Genomic DNA, 20,922 nt, shown 5'->3' with positions numbered 1-20,922 from the left:
ATCTGTGGTTCTGGAATTCCAGAGGTAAGATGAAAAATTTATGAACATTAAAATTTAGTGATAGGTTCAGAAAGATATCTTCTTGTCATTTAGTAGAAAGATAAAAGAGAGAAAATTAAATGTTAAACAGTCACTATACAGTTATTTGATACAACAGGCAATTTTTTAAAAGTAAGAATAATTTTGTTTAGTAATATAAAATAACATGAATTCCTATGTTTGTTACTGTTATTTATAAATTTGAATATTAAAACTAGAATTTTACAAAAGTGTGTCAATAGCAAACACTTTTATTCTAATTTTCATCAGCATTGTTGTAAGGTTGTATATTTCTGCATCTCTTTACAATTAAACTTTCTATAAATGTTTTAATTTCCTAAGAGGAAAGGTAACCTCAAATTTAACATTTGACAAAATTTCAGAAATAAGTATAATTTATATGAGAGATATCTGAATTAGCATTTTCCTGGTTTTTCATAATATAATATTTCAGACATCATGACTTTTCATTCTTTTCAAAATCATCTCAAAATGGCTGACAATTTTATAAGGAATCAGAATTGTTATAAATTATATACCCTAATAATAAAGGTATTAGAATATCAATTAGTTGAAAAATAATTATCATAGTTTATGAGTAAAGCAAAAGTTTCTGAAATATAATTAAATTTGATTTCTTTTTCTTATAGATCAAAACAATTTTGAGTGGATTCATCATTAGAGGTTACTTGGGAAAATGGACATTAATGATAAAAACCATTACATTAGTGCTGGCAGTAGCTTCAGGTTTGAGTTTAGGCAAAGAAGGTCCTTTGGTTCATGTTGCCTGTTGCTGTGGAAACATTTTTTCCTACCTCTTTCCAAAGTACAGCACAAATGAAGCTAAAAAAAGGGAGGTAAGTACTTTACTTATTCATTTGGTAGAAAAAAAATCTCTTTTATTCCAAAGTCAGATTTCAATAAAAGATTTTCCTTAGTGAAGCAAAGATCAAAGATTTCTATTTATAGTAAACAAATCATTATTACAGGATTGTAGATTGTGTAGAGGGGATAAAATATAGGAAGACTGGAAAGGTAAGAATGGGCCAGATTGTGAAGGTCTTTCAGTGTCCAATAAAAGTCTTCATATTTTATTTTGAAAAAATAACAAGAAATTTGATCCTGAAGTTTATTGAACAGGAGGAAGTGATGTCTGTCACAGGACTTATGCTTTAAGAAACTCATTTTAATAGCTGAGTTAAATTAGCAGGCTATTGAAATAGTATGTAGGTAAGATGTGATGGAGGCTACGTGAGTGGAGAAAATGGGACAAAAATGAGAGTTGTTGTAAAGATAGAAACAAGATCAGTGACTGATTAGATGGGTTTGGTGGAGGTGATAAAAGCACTCGGGTTATGAACCTGAGTGACTTTGGAAGAATGACCTTTGACAATAATTAAAAGAGGGGAGTAAATGAGGAAAAAGATGAGTTCTGTTTTGGTCATATTGAGATCAAGATGTCCTTGGGACATCATTCTCAAAATGTCCAATAAACAACTGATGATTTAGGACTGGAAAGCTTGGAAAGGACATATACATATATTTGGGAATTATCTGCATAGAGATGATAATGGAACTCCTGGGAGCTGATGAGATCACCAAGTGAGACAGCAAAAAAGAGAAGAGGGATCAGGACTGAGCCTTCAGGAATACCTACATAGTGGGTGTGACATGGATGAAATTTGAGCAAAAGAGACTGAGAAGGAGCAATCAGAAGAAAGGTAAGAGGAGAACCAAGAGAGAACAGTGTCACGAAAACCTAGGAAGAGAAGAGTATTCTGGAGAAGGGAATCAGCATTGTGAAATATTACAAAGAGTAACATCTTTGTAAAGAACGGAGTAAAGATGGAGACTAAAAATTAGGATCATTGATAAATTTGGAGAGAGGAATTTTAGGTGAATTTTGATTATATCAAATTTATCTTGGTTATGAAATCATTTTATAAAAAAATCTTCTAAGGAGCATAGCCTGCTCAGAAGTATGGAGATAGAAGAGAGAATGTTTGGAACAGCCAAAAGGCCCACTGACTTGAACACAGAGTGCATATAAGAAGCCAATGTGCAGTAAGCCTGGAAAGGTAGGCTGGAGTTGGGATCAATAGAGAGGCTCAAGTTCCACGAATTTGGGGTAGCTAATATAGAAAAGGCACTAGCCTTGGAATCAAGAGGATCTGAGTTCAAGTCTCATTCAATTCTGAGATTCTTTGTTAATAAGAAGTACAAAAGATTGAAATTGAGAGGATATGAGTTCTGCTACTGTCTCTGCTACTTAAAAGCAAGGAGTCAAGTTATTTTAATCTACCAGTGGGCTTCAGTTTCCTCATTTATTACACACATAAGCATATAGGTAGAGGTGTCAGAATAAAATGGACTCAAATGTCAGCATGTAAATAGTTGAAGGTGGATCAGACAGTGATTAAAGTTCTAATCAAAATAATGCAACAACTGATTAGAAAAAGGAAAAAATATTTTGAAATGGTCCAACAAACATATTACAAGAGGATTCTAGGCACTTCATAATAACTAGAAATATAAAGACTAGATGAGCAAATGATGTTGCCTTTTGCCAATGGTGGTGTGAGTGGTTCTGTTTGTCAACAGGGACCCTTTTTAGAAATGTAGCATAAGAGAAGACCCTCTTTAGACACACTCTTGGGCTTTACTTTAAAACCATGGAGCCAGGTGAAAGAAAGTTGTAGTTCAAAGAATTCTTCCAAATATATCAACAGTCCAAGTTTGAGTCAACATCCTCTCTAGAACAGACTTTCAGGAAATCCCAGGAATTTTGTAGATTTTGAGACTCAAATGTGAGACCCTCCAGACTAGAGACTGTCTTCTGGCCTCACTGTTCAAGTCAACAGGCATTTATTAGGCACCTAATGTGTGCCAGGTGCTGTATGAAGTTGTAGGCTTGCAAAAAGTTTAATGAATTTATTTTTTTAGAAACTATTCCATGACCAGAGACTATAAGTGAACAAAAATCAAAAGAAAAATCTATATGATGATTGTGGCATTGTAAATGGGAAGGACAATGATCTTCAAATCAAAATTGAGTGTTCTGAAAATATAAAGGTCAAAGTTGAACTCAAGAGAAAGAATGCTATTTCCCCCCCTTCATTGTATAACCAGAGGGAGGGAAGACAATGTATATATATATACACATATACTTAGTGAATTTGTTGATTAGTTTTGCTGAACTGCCTTTTTCACTTCTCTTTTATTCTGTTACTTATGTAAGTATTGTTCCAACCTTCTTCCTAATTATTTTTTTTGTGGAAGTACCTTCAAAGCTACGTATAAACTTGATTTTGTACCAATGGTTTATATTTGTGGTTTTCATGGAAAGGTTTTTAATTACCTTTTCTTTACTACTAGTGTAACTTTTGACCCTATTTTAAGGTAAGTTGATAAGTGATCATAGTCTGTGATGTCAGTCCACAAGTATTTATTAAGCATTTGTTCTATGCAGTGGGATTGTATTACTCACTGGTGACATTAAGACAGAAATAAAACAATCCTTCCCTGCCTTCAAAGAGTGCAAATTTATCTAATTTATGAGCAGGCTAGATGTAATGTTATCCTACATATAATAAGCAGGACAAATTTCCAGCAAAAAGATAAGAGTTCTCTAAACAAATACAAATGTTTACTTTTTGTCTTCTACTTTTATGCATCATTCAGATGTTTCCTCTATTTCCTGGACTTTTTTTTTTTAATCCCTGAAGTGTAGCATAATGGATCCAGACACTGACCTCAAGGCTAAGACCTGGATTCAGGTTCCCATCTGTCTCTGTAACTGGAGGGAAGCTAAAGTTCAATTCTTCCAGCAAGTCTTTAAGAACTCTTTGAGTTCCACAGAAAGTGTTTATTGGCATTGATTGTGGGAGTTTCCTCACTTGGTAGTTTCTTTACAGTTGAAATCACAGATCTTGTCCCTATCCCGATCCCTATTTTGGACTTCTATTAATGATATCTTGGTGTGAGGTTGGGTCCCCAGTAAGTTGAGGTTCTCCAGTAAGCTGGTATGCTTAATTTTGAAATCATAGATCCCACTTCAGTTGGCACATATTTCAAAGGATAGAAGATTAGATGATGAGGAATCCAGTAATCTCACTTTCCCAATATTTGGGAATACTTGTCTTAATTATTAGAGTTAGACAAAAAATTTTATTTAAACAGTGGAACATTTGACAACATTCATGAAGATTCCTAAAGTTTCTTAATCAGAAATAGAAAGAAATTGAGCATAACATAAATGAATGAACCATTGCTCCATTTTAGTATTAGGGAAGAGGCAGGGTGATGTTCATTTTCAAAGAAATCTTGATGTGCCTTATCAAAATATATATTGACTCTTTTTTACATTTGAATTTATAATAAAGCCTGAGATTAAAATTTTGTGATCTCTCCCCCCCCCCCCCCAGGTGCTGTCAGCTGCCTCAGCAGCAGGTGTATCTGTAGCTTTTGGTGCCCCAATTGGTGGAGTCCTTTTTAGTCTGGAGGAGGTATGTAAAACTGTAATGGCTGTGTGATGACCAAGGTTATCATTATAAAGACCTGATAGATTTTAAATAAATTTTCTTTAGTCTTTGGGCCCATGAAAGAACGAAATGTTGATATGATGTAATTTTTACTACTCACAATTAACATTTCAGAAAATGTTTCAAATGGTTAAATTAAAACTTGTAATTATCTTTATCTTGTATTGAAAATTTTAACTTTTTTAAAATCTGGGTTAAAAACCATCTCTGAATTTTTCTTGTGATTTTTGAAATTCTTTCGTTGGGCAGCTAGATGGTGCCGTGGATAGAGCACTGGCCCTGATGTCAGGAGTACCTGAATTCAAACCCAGCGTCAGACTCTTAATAATTACCCAGCTGTGGGACCATAGGCAAATCACTTAATCCTATTGCCTTGCAAAAAACAACAACAAAAAAATTCTATCGCTGACTTTTAAAATTTTTGTCAGTAAAAAAGTTTTAGTCTTTTTGGAGTGCCTTTTTGCTTCCTAGAGAGACTCTACCTCTGTGAGTACACAAAATTTTTTCTTTAATATGGTTTTTAAACCAATTTTTGCATTTTCTCTATAGTGGCTTTTCCTAAACTCTGTTCTATGAAATGTTGATGTGTTCTAAAATATGTGATAAAGGTTCCATGAGATAATTCTAATGGTAGTAATGTATTTCCCTTTGAATGAGTAAATATTTGCTTATGGCTATGTTAACATCCTTAATTATGTTTATTGTATTTTGTCCCAGTTCCCCTGGGTCATATTTAAGCTTAGGCATCTTGATGTATTTCAAACCAAAAAAGATTTTCTTGGCCAAATTAGTTTGGGAAACAATGATCTTAGAGGTTACATCTAACTTTAAAAATAATTTTAAAATATATTTTGTAGTTCAAAGAATAAGAGTAAAGATGCTTTTTTTTTTTACTCTAGAGTACTTAACTAATCAGGAAAATAATTCTGGGAAAATACTTTAAATAAAAATTACTAAGTATTTATAATCAATTTAAATGTATCTTATTGCTCTTTTAGGTAAGATAGCAATAATTTTTAATGCCATTGTATGAATATGAACCTTAGTAGAATAAATACACAATGTAAGCTCTTTTCAGTCAAATATGAAAGATATTTATTTGCCAACTTTTTCATAATATAAGAAATATTTGATTAAATGAATAACCAGTAACTCTTCATTTTTTTTCTTTGCAGGTTAGTTATTATTTTCCTCTGAAAACTTTATGGAGGTCTTTTTTTGCTGCTTTGGTGGCTGCCTTTGTTTTGAGATCCATCAATCCTTTTGGAAATAGCCGCCTGGTTCTTTTTTATGTGGAATATCATACTCCATGGTACCTTTTTGAACTATTTCCTTTCATTCTCCTAGGGGTTTTTGGAGGCCTCTGGGGAGCATTTTTCATTCGGGCAAATATTGCCTGGTGCCGTCGGCGCAAATCCACAAAATTTGGAAAATATCCTGTTTTAGAAGTCATCATAGTTGCAGCTATTACAGCTGTGATAGCCTTTCCAAATCCATATACAAGGCTCAATACCAGTGAACTGATTAAAGAGCTTTTTACAGACTGTGGACCTTTGGAATCCTCTTCCCTCTGTGACTACAGAAATGATATGAATGCTAGTAAAATTGTGGATGATATTCCTGACCGTCCAGCAGGCATTGGAGTATATTCCGCCATATGGCAACTGTGCTTAGCACTCATATTTAAAATTATAATGACTGTTTTTACTTTTGGTATCAAGGTAAGTATTAGCATTACTTGATATTTAAATTTTGCTATATTAAAGTAATAACATTGTAGATTATCACAAAATGGTTTTTAAGCAATATTCTGAATAGGGAAAAAAAGAGTAGCTGATTATTTCTAGCTAAGTGTTTTTGGTAATTCTGTTCATATTTGTCCCGAAATGTTTGAAATTACCCTTTTTTTGAACCTTTCAGTTAGATTAGATTGATGTTGTCTATTCATTTAGTAAATTCTTATTAAATTCTTATTATTTGCAAAGCACTGTAAGAAGTGTTAAATGTGAAAGAAAAGTCATGCGTCCCTGCTGCCAAGGACTATAAAATCTAGTAGGGAAGACATGACATATACAGAAATAAAATAAGATGTAAAAGCAGAAAAGCAAGGTAAAGTGGTAAGAGTTCAGTGGAGAAAGAATACTTCTGATTAGGTCCTCTCCTTCCCCCCGGGCAACTTGATTTTGTCTTGTCTTACAGTGATTTTTAATTAGGAAGCAGGGTTTTGAAATTTCTCTTTAGATGTGTCTCTTAATTAAGGATAAGAATTATTATCATTTTGAGTTACATAGATAATGCTAACAAATTCGGATGCAGTTTTAGAATTGTCATAACTGGCACAGGCATCCTGTTAGTCTGTCCTCCCGGGGCCCTGGTCCTTTTGGTCATCTTTAACTGCAAGGAAGCTTTCTTTAAGCCAGGCATAAATCTGCCTCTCAACCTTTCCCCACCAAATCCACTTCTGGCTGCAGAGACCAAGCAGAACTAGATTCCTTCTCTACCTTCTCTAACACTAATATTAAAGATTCTTCAAAATCTGCTTTAAGTCTCAGTTCCAACAAGAAGTTTTCACAAAATGATCATATGTTGTTATTTTTGGAGTTGGTAGAGACTTCAGAGGCCAAAAATTTGTGAAGTAGATGTCATCCCTCCTTTTTTATAGCCGAAGAAACTTAAGACAGAGAGAGGTAAAATGCCTTGCCCAAGATGACAGACAGATATTCAAATCTGTATCTTCTGACTTCAGGTCTGATGTTTTATTCATTCTGACTCAGCCCTGCCAAACCATATATGTCATGTATTTCTAGCTGTTCCTACAATTCATAGTTCTTTAGATCTGGGTTTTGTTTTTTCCAGGAAACGTGGATAGAATTATTTCTTCCATTTGATCACGGCATATTGATATATGTTGAGTAGCCATATAGCCTATTATTCAGTTTCAGGAAAAAATAGAGCTTTGAATCAACAGCAAAATATTCTGAGACTGAATGAAATAAAAAAATAACTTTTGAAATGAGGGCACTTAAAGTATATAACACCCATGCTGTAGCTGCCCTGTGCCCTAGGAGAAAAGATAAATTATATTTTTCTAATATATGTGTTGGACTAGATGTTCTTTCAAAAGCCCATCATAGAATGCTATGCTATTTGACAAAGAGAAATAATAACAAAGCAGTGTAGTAAATAGAGAGCTGCTTCAGACCTTGCATGGCTCTGGACAGATCACCTCCCTTCTTGGCACCTGGGCTTTATTGACAGTGTTTGTTATGGGAGAGGAAGTTCCTCATCAAGAGCTCCAAATTTGTCTGAACAAAGCAAAAAAACCCCCCCAAAACCCCCCAAAAAACCAAGATGGTGACACCCCCCCCGAATTTTGTTTTTGTGTATATAATGTGAGGCTGGAGAAGATTATCAACTTGACAAGGAAAGGGATATTTTGTAAGCCCAGAATAAGCAGCAAACCCTAGGTGCTTAATCATTGTTGCTGAATTGGTATTTTAAATTTGTATATTTAAATTATTACAAAAAAACATAAAAAGTTTTGAGTGTGAACCTTACCATAAGTCCTGTTGCTGTAATTTATAGGTTCCTTCTGGCCTGTTCATTCCCAGTATGGCAATTGGAGCTATAGCAGGAAGAATTGTGGGAATTGCTGTGGAACAGCTTGCTTATTATCATCATGACTGGTTTATCTTTAAAGAGTGGTGTGGAGTTGGAGCTGATTGTATTACCCCAGGCCTTTATGCGATGGTGGGCGCTGCTGCATGCTTAGGTAACTACAAAAAAGCATATGTATTTCCTTTTCCTCTTAAAGGGGTTAACTGAAATGAGGTCTATTTACCTTCAATTAGATGACTTCTTATTGCAAAAATTTACTTGTACACAAAAGGGTCAGGATCCAAGAATGTATTTCATAGGTATGCATAGAGGGTCCTGTGCATTCCCATGTGTTCTTGGATAGAATTTAATTTTAATACAACATTGAATCTGTTTTTGTATTGTATTCAAGAGGATTTTGTTATCAGAAGTTATCAGAGACTACCAATGATTCATATATATACACTAAAATCAGTATTTATAGCAAGACAGTTCTCTCATATTGTACTCTGTAACTATGGAAGTATTACTAATGTTTTATGTTATTTTCCATTAAAACTAGAAAATTCTTAGTTCTGAGTTTTGTGATATGCCTCTAATATATAATGGATGGTACTTTTATGTTTTACATAGAAATATCTTCAGAAGTAGATTAGAAGTTACAAGTAGGAATTTATCTGCTATATTGATGGCACTGATAGTAACAGTGTTATAAACAAAAGTTACAGCAGTAGTCAAAAGATTAATGTAGAAAATTGTGGTAAAGAAAACAAAATGGTATATTGTGTCTACAGTACTAAAATGTGTGAGAAGAAAGATAATCTTTAGTACTTAACAAGTTAAGATTCATGACTATATTGTTTTCATCATTGACATAGAAGACATGCTTTTAAAATTGTAGGTGAACATGAATGTATGGGTAACTCACAGTCCAAATTGACAGTATCAAAAGGTCTAGAGAGGTTATAGAACTAATCAAAGGAGATGAAATTTAATAAGGATAAATGTCAATTTTATTTTAGTTTAACATGTCAAAAGCATGCAGTGTTGGCCTCAGAAGCTAATACTGCATTAAGAAAAGTATAATGTCCAGAACTAAGAAAAGCGAGAGGTCTACTGCATACTACATTTGGAGTATTGTGTTCAGTTTTAGGTATAAGATTTTAGGAAAGCTAGAGTATGTCTAAAGGAGAACAACTGGAATAGTAATATGACTTTTGAGGATAGGTTGAAATAACTGGGGAGATTAGCCTAGAGAATAGAAGATTTTGAGATCTTAGAAGTATTTGAATAGTTGTCATGAGGAAGAGGGATTAAACTCCTTTTTCCTGTTCCTGACCAGAACTTGGAACAAAAGATTGAAGATGTAAAAAGCACATTAAGTTTGTTGTTCCTTAACAGTTGTCTAGAAGAGTCATTATTTCAGAATGTAGTGAGAGTCCTTCCTTCCTCCCTTGTCACACACATTTGAAGTCTTCAGTTAGAGACTGAGGAACCTGATAATATGGTTCTTATTCATAATATAGCTTGAACTAGATTGCTTTTAGAGTCCTTTCTAAATCTGTAATGATTCTCTGTGATCCTATACTGTAATAACTCAGGTTAAGAGGGAAATGAATAAGAACTTCAATAGTTAGAGAAGACTTTTTGAATTTGGTGTTTTTGAATTAAACCATAAAGCATTAATGGGAATTGGATAAGAGAAAAAGAGAATTCCAAATGAATAGAATAACCAGAACAAAGGTACAGGGATGGGAATGTGGTTAGTCAGTTTTACTAGAATGGATAGTATGCTTTGGGGAATGTTAAGGATTGAGGTAGAATGTGCGTTTGGGCCAGATAATTGTGGAAAGCTTTGAAAGTCAGGTAGAGGAGTTTAGACTTGATGTAATAAGTATTAAGGCTTTTGAGCAGGAGAGTGACAGTGATATAAAAGTTGAACGTTTTTTGTTTGAGGTTCCCCTCCTCCCCACACTGTGTGGTATAATCAATAGGGTAGTTAGGAAAGTCTGAGAAAGTAAAGTATTCCATAGTTACTGTGATATGAGGATCTGGACTAGGATTTTATGCAATAGCAATAGAGGATACAGAGTGGATACAAGACCTTTTTTGAAAGAAAAATTAGCAGGACCTGGTTAAAGTTAGGGAGGATGAAGGAAAAGGTTAGTCCAAGATAAGGCCAAGCCTTCTAGACTGGGAATGATAGTGTCATTTGTAGATACAGGAAAGTTAAGAGTGAGAAATTGGTTTGGAGAGAAATATTTGAGATAATGAGTGGCTTAATGAAAAGAATACCATAGATTTGGAGCTAGAGAAGTTGAGTGACTTTGTATATGTCTCCTTGGGAAAAAGTGATTTACCTCTTTGAAACATTTTCCACCTTTGTGAAATGAGGAATTTGGATTAGGTAATATCTAGGTTCTCTTTGTGTGATTTTTATAGTTTAGCTTAAATATATTTATACTAACATTGGGTGTATCTTCAGACTTTATGTAGAGGACAAGATTAGAGACAAAAGATTTGGGAATAAAAATATATATAGAAGTGCTAATTGGAATAGAGAAATTCTCTAAAATAATAAATATGGTAGGAAAATTCTCTTCTGGATCTAAAGTGTTAGAGCAACAAGAAGTCTAATAGGTCAGTTTTAGCCTTCATAACAGATTTAATTAGTATGGCACTGACAGTGGAAAAACTTGGAGGTTTCCCAATTCTGACAAAAAAAATAGATTTTCATAAGAGCACAAGTGTAATATGCCATTCCATATTGAAAACAATGCAACCTCAAAGATGAAATCATTTAATGGGACATTTGTGATTTTACAAAGAAATAAAGTATTATAAAATATTATCGACAGTAATTGTTACGATTCTGTTTTTAATTCCTTGCCTTTCTGATTCAGTAAAGTATAAATTTTTGCTACTTCTTTTCAGTGACTTGGTTTTATTAAATAGAGTTGATTTATAAAAACATTCTTAACTATCCAGTTTTAAGAAAATCAATCTCACAATAGCATACTAATGAATCCTATTCTTACCTGATTAATATTTATCTTTACAGGTGGTGTGACGAGAATGACTGTGTCTTTAGTGGTTATTGTTTTTGAGCTTACTGGTGGCCTGGAATATATTGTGCCCCTTATGGCTGCAGTAATGACCAGTAAATGGGTAGGTGATGCCTTTGGTAGGGAAGGCATTTATGAAGCACACATCCGATTGAATGGATATCCTTTCTTGGATGCAAAGGAAGAATTCACCCACACAACCCTAGCAGCTGATGTTATGAGACCTCGAAGGAGTGATCCACCCCTAGCAGTATTGACACAAGATAACATGACAGTGGATGACATAGAAAATATGATCAATGAGACCAGCTATAATGGCTTTCCTGTCATTATGTCAAAGGAATCTCAGAGACTAGTGGGATTTGCCCTCAGAAGAGACTTAACTATAGCGATAGGTAATCATTTTTCAATACTTTAAAATTCTTTTCTTGTTTGTCTATAATTAATAATTAGATTGGGTTTGTTGAACCAATGACACATTGGTAAACTTTTTTTCCTAAGCAAAAATTTGTACTGTCATAGGTTTTATTTCTACCAAATAAATGTCCCATTCTCATCTATATTGACTCATTTAGAGATAGAAGGCAAATTTGTCTTCCCTTGAATTTCAGATTTAGTAGGCGTTTACCATTAATCTTATGATTTAGGTTTAATGAATTGATTTGGGTACATAATTCAAAAAAAGAGGAAAATCAGATTATTTCAGAAGTTGTTTTTGAAATAAATCCATACTCTATTTTATCTTTTTCTTTACTGATTTAGAAATCTGTCATAAAGTTACTTAGTCATGTAATATTAAAGGAAAAGTAAAGGTTATCTTCCTATAAGATTGGTACTACTGCTGTCCTCTTGAGGTATTAGTCATTTACCAAATAATTCTCAAAGTTTATCCACATTTGGTTTTGTTTTTTAACCATCAAGGCTACTACCAACAATCTTTTTTTTTCCCTAATGCATTGGGAACTATAGAATTTCAAGGTTTTGTCCTCTTTACAGGTCAATCTTCCTTCCATTTTTTTTCCTGCTGTTATTGGTTCAGGATCTATTTTATTAGTTTAGCATTAGAAAGGATGAAAAGAATGGATATAATAAAAGATCCTTTGATTTGCAAACACTATTAGGGATAGACAATTTTCCAACAACCAGCTTTTGTGATTAAGGGAAAAGGAAATAGAAGATTTTGTTTCATGTTGCAGCCCTGATTTATTTGTCCCCAGGTAATCTTAGAATGTAAGTCTACTTCTCTATAGTGTGGTTTAAGAATTGGAGCTTGCAGCTAGGTGGCGTAGTGGATAAAGCACTGGCCCTAGAGTCAGGAGTACCTGGGTTCAAATCTGGTCTCAGACACTTAATAATCACCTAGCTGTGTGGCCTCAGGCAAGTCACTTAACCCCCTTTTGCCTTGCAAAAAAAAAAGAATTGGAGCTTGGTGACTGGATCTAATAATGAACTATGTACCTAAAAACTTGTAGAGAACTTGGTCTTTCTATGAATAATGAAAATTTACTTTGGTTTTTGGGACAGAGATCTTCTGTATTTTCATAGAGGAGCATCCTTTGAGTGTAACTATAAATTAGGGTAATTATAAAAAAAAGAATAGATACTATTGATTGGGTAGAAGGGATGCATACCAAATGTTTCTGATTAAGATCAGAGATCATGAGCATCTGTTTTTTAGAAAATGAAATACAGGTGATCAACAATCATATCAGAAATGTTCCAAGTTATTAATAATAGAAAATAAAATTAAAACAACTGTCAGATTTTGCCTCATTCCTGGCAAATTGACATAGAAGATAAAAGACAGAAGTAATTGAAGTTAGATGGGATACAGAAAATCTAATGCTCTCTTGGTGGGACTATTAATTGGCCTAATCATCCTAGAAAAGATTTTAATCCATAATAAAGAGATTAAATTCTTTATACTCTTTGACCCAGAGGGTATGAATTGCTGGGCATATTTACTCCAAAGATATAAAGTTGTGGGGAAAACACATACCAAAATATTTATAGCAGCATTTTTAAGGTAGCATAAAATAAAGTAATTGCCCATCTATTAAGGGTTTCTGAAAAAAAGTGTATTCAGTAAATGTAAAATTGTTCTATAAGAAAAAAGGATACAAAGTTATTTGGAATGACTTACATGATGTGTTGTAAAACAAAATAAACAGAATAAGAACAATATACATAATGACCACAATAACTTAAAGGAAAACAACACACAAAGACCTCAAAATTCAAATCAAGGTATTAACCAGCCTTGACAATAAAAGATTTGTAATGAAGTGAAAAAATTATGGAATATAGGTATGGAATGACATATATATATATATATATATATATATATATATATATATATAGTCTGAATATTATGTGTTTGTTTTCTTTAGATGAACTTTTTCATTTAAGAGATTTCCATGGAGAAGAGTAGAACTAGAAAATGATAAAGATATTAAAAAACAAAAAAAAAGGACAAATATTCTTCCTGTGAGAGTTAGTTTGGCATAGTAGAGAAGGACCAGTTGAGTCAGGAAATGTTGAAAGTTTTTTTTTTTTTTTTTTTTTTTTTTTTTTTTTTTTTTGCTGAATGACTGACTCTTGACAGATCATTTAACTTCTCAATGCCCTGGCAATTCTCTTAATTGCCACAAATCCTTGAATTTGCTTCTTTTTTTTGTTTTGTTTTGTTTTGTTTTTTAGGTTTTGCAAGGCAAATGGGGTTAAGTGGCTTGCCCGAGGCCACACGGCTAGGTGATTATTAAGTGTCTGAGACCGGACTTGAACCCAGGTACTCCTGACTCTAGGGCTGGTGCTTTTTCCACTGCGCCACCTAGCCGCCCGCTTGAATTTGCTTCTTTAAAAAAAAATTGATAACACTGTATTACTGTATTGATAATCATTATATTATGTTACTTCTTACACACTCTTTATAAAGAATATGATTGACACCATTTCCCTTGTTTGTAAACCTCTGCTTCATTGTGTAGTGTTTCCAGAAAGTATAGCTAGATGTGTGGAATAAGGTGTTACAAAGAGAAGCAACATGAAACTGTAGATAGAGAATTGCCTTAACTCCTAGAAGACTTAGATTTAAGTCTCACCTCTGACACATCTAAGCTTTGAGAGGCAAATTACGAAGCCTCATAAGAGTTCTAGGCAACTGGGTGCTGCAGAGATGATGTCAAGCAGTAATGAGAGAGAGTCCTCAGGAATCCCCTAGACTAGTGAAAGGATCAGCTCCTATCCCTTGTTCGAGGTATATATCATTCAAATCCAGCTTAAAAGTTGACAAAAAATAATTTGTTTAGGAATGTGAAATTTGTTTTAAAATAAAAATTAGTAAGTAGACATTCCCTTCATCCATCAAAAGTTTAATCAGCTTCTGAACTTTATTAGTTCAGGAAACATCCAGAAGAATGAAAAACTATAAAAAATAGTTTTGAAAAAAAAGTGGTGCAGTGGATAGAACCTGGTTCTGGAGCAGGAAGACCTGAGTTCAAATATGGCCTCAGACATTAACAACTGTGTAGCCCTAGGCAAGTCACTTAACCCCAACTCCAAGTGCCTTGAAGGGGGGGGACAAAAAGGAAAGAAAATAAGAAAAACTAGTGATTTTATACTTAATTCTTGATTGTGCAGGTTGCTTATATGACAAGCCCTATTAATCATTTCAGTTTTTGGCTTTCTCTGTCTTTTCAGAAAGTGCCAGAAAAAAGCAAGAAGGTATTGTTGGCAGTTCCCGGGTTTGTTTTGCCCAACATACCCCATCTCTTCCGGCAGAAAGTCCTCGACCACTAAAACTCCGAAGCATCCTTGACATGAGCCCATTCACCGTTACTGACCACACCCCCATGGAGATTGTGGTGGATATTTTCCGCAAGCTGGGTCTGAGGCAATGCCTTGTAACACACAATGGGTAAGTCTGGTACTGAGAACGTCAAGGTACCAGTTAGAACAGGAGGAACAAGTCTGTGGTCGCTGTCCTTTTGTGGAGGCCACTTTGAAGGGATAAGGTCAATCAGCTGATGGGGTGTGCTGTGGCTTATTTTTCCTAGAATTTCAGTGGTAAGCTGTCAAAATCCCTGCTTGCCTGAGAACATAAGAATCTTAAAGTTACGCTTGTCATCTTCAACTAAATCATAACAGCAGCAGTTTTCCAAAAGCTTTCCTAGCATTTACAAAGATGCTATGCAACTCTTCTTTCCTAGAAGAAAATTTATTGGCAGTAATTGAACACAGAATAGAATACCTGTAGTTAAGAAACAGCTGAACCTAAAACTGTTTTCTTTTGTCATTCCTCAATTTTGACATGGTTAACTCATTAAAATTGTTAGAGTTTTTATTTCGGTTGACTTTGTTTAACCTGAATGATAAAGGCTGACTGAATTAAATTCATGGATTAGCCAAACATTTCATTTTAACCAATATTTTCTATTCCCCTCCTTGTTCTTTTCTCCTCCTCTGCTAACTTGGGAAATCTTTTATAAAATTCACTAATGAGCAATAGAATTTCATTTTCTCAAACTAGTCATTAAAATACCTAAGGAGTGATGAAATCTTACAGGGACTAGATTCATCTTGGAACTATAGCATTTAATGGACAGCATATTTTGCTATCTGTGCCCAAACATCACCACTGCCTTTTATTTTCCTGAAGCAAGGCATCTCCTTTGTCCTCATCTCCTCCCTTTCCTTTCAGTGTGCATTATTACTACATTTCTTGACTACTTCTCTCTTCTTAGCCTTTTTCTGTCTCCTAGAAATGTGTTACTATCACCTGCCTCATCTCAGCAGCATGGAAATCCTACTTTGTCCTCCATGAAGAGGATGGTAGGGCCTCTGGAAGATTACTGTGGGTCAATGAGATATAAAACTTGGTTTCACATTCTTAGTTGGGCATAATTTCAGGATCAACCAAATGAAGTTGGTTGACAAATGAAAGTGTGATGAGCATTGTATCTCTGAGTAGATGCTCTGATTGGATGTGCTGAAAGTCAGTGTAGTGTTCAGAATGCAACTAGCTAGTGGCATATAGAGAGGTGAGACTAATAATACAAATTAACCTCTGAATATGAGGAAGGCATTTGTATACCATGGACAAAGTTTGAAAATTGGACCCTCCTATTTATTATATTTAAATAGGGCTTTGCTTTAGGAAAAAATAATGTTCCATATTAAGTAAAATTTGGGGGCATTATAATATGTTCATATGTAAAAATGTTATTCAAAATATCCCTTCTTGCATACTATTTTTCTCTCTATGTGACTTCTTACCTCTCCTAATTCTAATCTTCTCTCTGCTAGGAGTTTGAAATATAAAGTGCTTGGAGACATGAAGCAGCACTCTTAGGAACTATAAAAATCATGGCATGACATTCAGGTCCTTGGAATTGGAGAATAGTGTTTTGAAGATGCCATATAGAAAATAAATTTAGCTGGAAATAGAAAATGGGTTGGGATTCCTAGATTTTTCCTATGATTAGGAAAGAAAGATTAATATGAATTAAAAGGGCAGTTGCCAAATTATATTTCATCCTCGCAATTGTGTTCAATAGCTAGGATAAAGCAACAAAAATATCATTTAGTAAATCTGGAAAGAAATTTACTTGAGAGGAAAGACTATTATCAGTTAAAGCCTTGAATTTAGGATTTTTTGAATATTGCAATTGCTGATTAGAAAAGGGATGTGCAATAAAACACTTTATTAAAATGTTTTAGCACCTCTTACTTGACCAAATGGGGAAAATGTTCCCTAAAGCTGTTTATTATTTTTGGCCACAGATTCAGTGTAGAATTAGTATCTGAGATTCTATTGTGATCAGTAATTTATTTTCCTATAAGCTTTTGCTTGGCATGGAAGCTCTCTTCGCTTACATATAGTAAGTACTCTTTACAATGATTAAGGACTATCTCATTTAATTTTTACGTTTTAGTTAGCTAACAATTTCTCTGTTGGGAAAGTTGGGTTGTATTATTGTATAAAATGAAGGGGTTAAAAAAAATCATTCCAACTCAGCAGTCTTAAAATTAAATAGCAACCGTATAAGAAACATTTTTCTAAGAGGGTGTGTGTGTGTGTGTGTGTGTGTGTGTGTGTGTGTGTGTGTAGTTTTTGTATATTGTGTATATACATATATGTTTGCATCTGTATGAATACACACATCAGTCCTGATAACCTCATGTGTGTGTAAGTCATCATTTTGGAGACATTCACTTTATCATAGGATCATATTACTGAGCTGGAAGAGCCCTCAGAGAGACACTAATCTAGATTTTTAAATTTATAGATATTTCCTAATTCATTCTGATTTCTCTGTGAGTTGTATCATTTTGTTAATAAAGCAAATATGTTTTATCTTTAAATAGAAATGGAAAGGTTAAATAAATACATGAAACACAATGACAAACCTAGGCAGGAATTCAGTGTTTTTCTAAGGTTCTGAATATTTATGAATGGTTTCATCATTTATACCAGATTCTTAGAGATGGAAAATTATAATAGTACTTCAGGTAAAACACACAGAACTAGACTGTTGGTTTACATCATCAGGGAAAATGTGACCTCCAGTCGAAGGAATAGTTGCAAATGTTTTTTCTGCCTAAGAACCCATTTGGTGTTTGCCCAAATACTAAAAATACTTCCGAAATTAAAGAAAGTTACTTACTTAGCATCTTCAGAGAATTCATTTGATTCACAAACCTTAACTATTGACCTCTATCATTTATTTTTTAATAGTAGCAGTTACTGAGTGATTTTCTTTTTATATTTCTATTTACTAAAAAAGACAATTCTTTGTACTTAAGGGTACTTTCATTTTCCTCCTGTCATTTGGTAAAATCAATAAATCAAAACTGATTTCAGAGAGTTTTTCCTTCATTTTCATATCTTTGGTCTGGGACTACCTTCATAAAGCAATTGAGGAAAATTTACCTTATGTTCATTTTAGACACTGATTTGTCTAGGAATGCACTCTAACGGTACATGTTATTCCAGTCCCCCTAAGTTTTTTCCACTTATCTGAGAACAGAAAAAATCAGTGAGTGAGACAGCTATTTGATTTGCAAAATAAGCAGCTGAGTACTTAAGATTTTTGTTTTTAAATGTGAATACTCAGGGACTGTGGTTAAACAAAACTGAGAGACATAAAATTGTGCAAAACAATTTTTTGTTTTATTTGTTGTTACAATCTGTTGGATATTTGTTACATCCATATATGTCAAACTAATTTTGAGTTTTGTTTAATGTTTTAATTTCAATTGTGCTTATTTAACAGAAAGGAACAATATTTAGCAATACATTTTTAGTTTGTTACCATAAAAATTCTACGATCTTACCATAAGCCTTTATTTAAAAAGAATTGACATACTGAATACCTGAAAGTTAGGATGTTGACTATTAAAAATATTGAGTACTGATTTAAGTTCAATTAAGTTGTTATTAAAATTATAGTATATCTAGGGGCAGCTCGGTGGCACAGTGGATAGAGGACTGGCCCTAGAGTCAGGAGGACCCGAGTTCAAATACAGCCTCAGACACTTAATAATTACCTAGCTGTGTGGTCTTGGACAAACCACTTAACCCCATTGCCTTGCATAAACCAAAAAACAATAAAATTATATCATCCTTTCACAGTCACAGTCCCTTATTCTTCTGTTTCTGAAGTTGCTCTGAATTGTTGCTGCCTGTTTACCTAAAAGTGATTAAAAATTTTTTTTCCTTTTTTGAGGAAAAGAAGCATTTTTATTAATATTTGGATTTTATTTTAAAAGACCCATGAAATGTATATAAATCTTAGGTTAATTGTTAGCTTTCTTTTTCATTCATTTTGAATGTTTATTTCTTTTATAAAGTTTGTTTTTTGTTTTTACTGTTTGAAAAACATTTTGTAAATGAGAAAACTAATTTAAATGCGTTGATTTTCATTTAAAAATTTTTTTTCTAACTTTCATTAAGAGCATTTTTAGTTTTCATTTTTCTTTCTCTAATCCATTCTCATTATGATTGGAACCTTTTTTCTTTCATTTAATTTCCTGCACAGTTATTAGCATAACATGATCTGTTTCAGGATTGTCTTGGGGATCATCACAAAGAAGAACATATTAGAGCATCTCGAGCAACTAAAGCAGCACGTCGAACCCTTGGTGATTAGATATATCAGATCTCCTAATTAGACACCTTAGAAGTCAGGAAGCATGAAACTTGTGAACTGTTCAGTGCTCTCTTACCCCTGATATCTGCTGAACAACAAAAATTGTACCATGCAATCAATTTATATTTTAGAGAAATTGTAACTGTAAAATAAACTTGGAAATGTATGCAATTCCATGCATAGAAATTAAGCCACAGCTACTTCTCTCATCAAAATTGTTACTTATGATGTGTGCAGTGCAAGGAGTTGAAGGTGTAAAATGGTAATGGAGATTCCTAAAAAAGGACATCTGGCAGGTCAGCTTGGTGCAGTGGGCGCACCAGGCTTAGAAGAAGCCACCTGGCTTGCAGTGGTTCTCCTCAGTCAATAATGTTCTTGTATTAAAGAGTCTATTGAACTACTTTTTTTTTACTGATCTTAGCAATGTAAGGATTGCTGATCCTGGCAAAAGAAAAGTTCCTGAAGTCTTTTGTCAGTTCTTGTGCCAGAGCATAATTTGTGTGTATTTGTTATTAGTCTATTCTGCTGTGCACCATAACCTTCAGTCATGTCTTTTTAAAAGGAATGAATTATTTTTCTTTGTTGATTCAATGTATGTCCTGCCATTTCATTATTGAATTGTGCCTAGATCCATGTACATGTTTCCAGGATGCTATGAACCACTCTTGAGGTCAAATGTACTTTTGTTTTTACCGGCTTCATGTCCTGACTGTTGTATTAACTTAAGAACAATTTTGTTATTTTACCCTAATCATTCCTTAGAATTTGTCTTTTCCCTGCATTAGTCATACTTGTATTAAGTCTGTCCATCCAATTTGCTGCTTTAGCCACAACTGATTGTGTGCTCCTATTGTATGCTAATATTTCACAAGTGTTTCATGCATCCTCTTACAAAACAAGGACTACTAACCGAATAACTCAGGCAGCCACTCATTCATTCTGCTTCTGCTTCTCCTGGGATAATCCCTTTTAGGATTGCTTTGTGCCTTGGATTTCACTTCTCTTTTAATACAAGCTAACCACAAAGATTTTCATAAAAGCACTGTAACTGACCAAAGTCAAGAAAGGCAAAAGCCAGTGAACACGGGAGAACCTGGGGGGAGTTGGGGAGCTTGGAAACAGTCCTCCTTGGAGGGACTCATGCTCTTTGATCTCAAATATATGTGCTTTCATGAAGTCATCATCTTAATAACTGAACAACCCTTGAAATTTGGGGGAATGGGTAGACAGGAATTGATTGACTGGTTTAAAAGGGTGGGAAATAATTTGGCTATCAAATATTTTACTATTTTCTTATGTGTTATGAAAATACATTTTTCTCCCAGATGGGATAAAATGACATTTCCATTCATGCTTCTGGTTTTTTGTTATTTTTTCCTTTCTCTTTTGTTCCTTTTTTGTTGGCATACATTGATCAAAAATTCATTCTGTGGAAGCCAAATAAATGAGTGCTCTAATGGGCATGGATCTCTGTATGTGTCTCAGTGGAAGGAGACCACGCTCTTAGTGATCATCTCAGTCAGGTGGGCT

At 33.9% G+C, this 20,922-nt stretch overlaps 1 protein-coding gene across 1 annotated transcript in view; it reads left to right on the top strand.

The window, feature by feature from the left end:
- The window catches only part of CLCN3 (chloride voltage-gated channel 3), a 114,762-nt gene that overhangs the window by 85,439 nt on the left and 8,401 nt on the right, over positions 1 to 20,922 (top strand). The window contains exons 4-11 of the mRNA XM_074231561.1: positions 2 to 24; positions 690 to 896; positions 4,464 to 4,544; positions 5,756 to 6,301; positions 8,166 to 8,352; positions 11,239 to 11,637; positions 14,942 to 15,158; positions 19,309 to 19,384. Of these exons, the coding sequence (XP_074087662.1) occupies positions 2 to 24; positions 690 to 896; positions 4,464 to 4,544; positions 5,756 to 6,301; positions 8,166 to 8,352; positions 11,239 to 11,637; positions 14,942 to 15,158; positions 19,309 to 19,384 (1,736 nt within the window). The remainder of the gene's footprint in view (position 1; positions 25 to 689; positions 897 to 4,463; positions 4,545 to 5,755; positions 6,302 to 8,165; positions 8,353 to 11,238; positions 11,638 to 14,941; positions 15,159 to 19,308; positions 19,385 to 20,922) is intronic.

Source organism: Macrotis lagotis, chromosome 3 (assembly GCF_037893015.1).
Source record: "Macrotis lagotis isolate mMagLag1 chromosome 3, bilby.v1.9.chrom.fasta, whole genome shotgun sequence".
NCBI lineage: Eukaryota > Metazoa > Chordata > Mammalia > Peramelemorphia > Peramelidae > Macrotis > Macrotis lagotis.
This window is presented reverse-complemented; position numbering and strand designations above follow the sequence as displayed.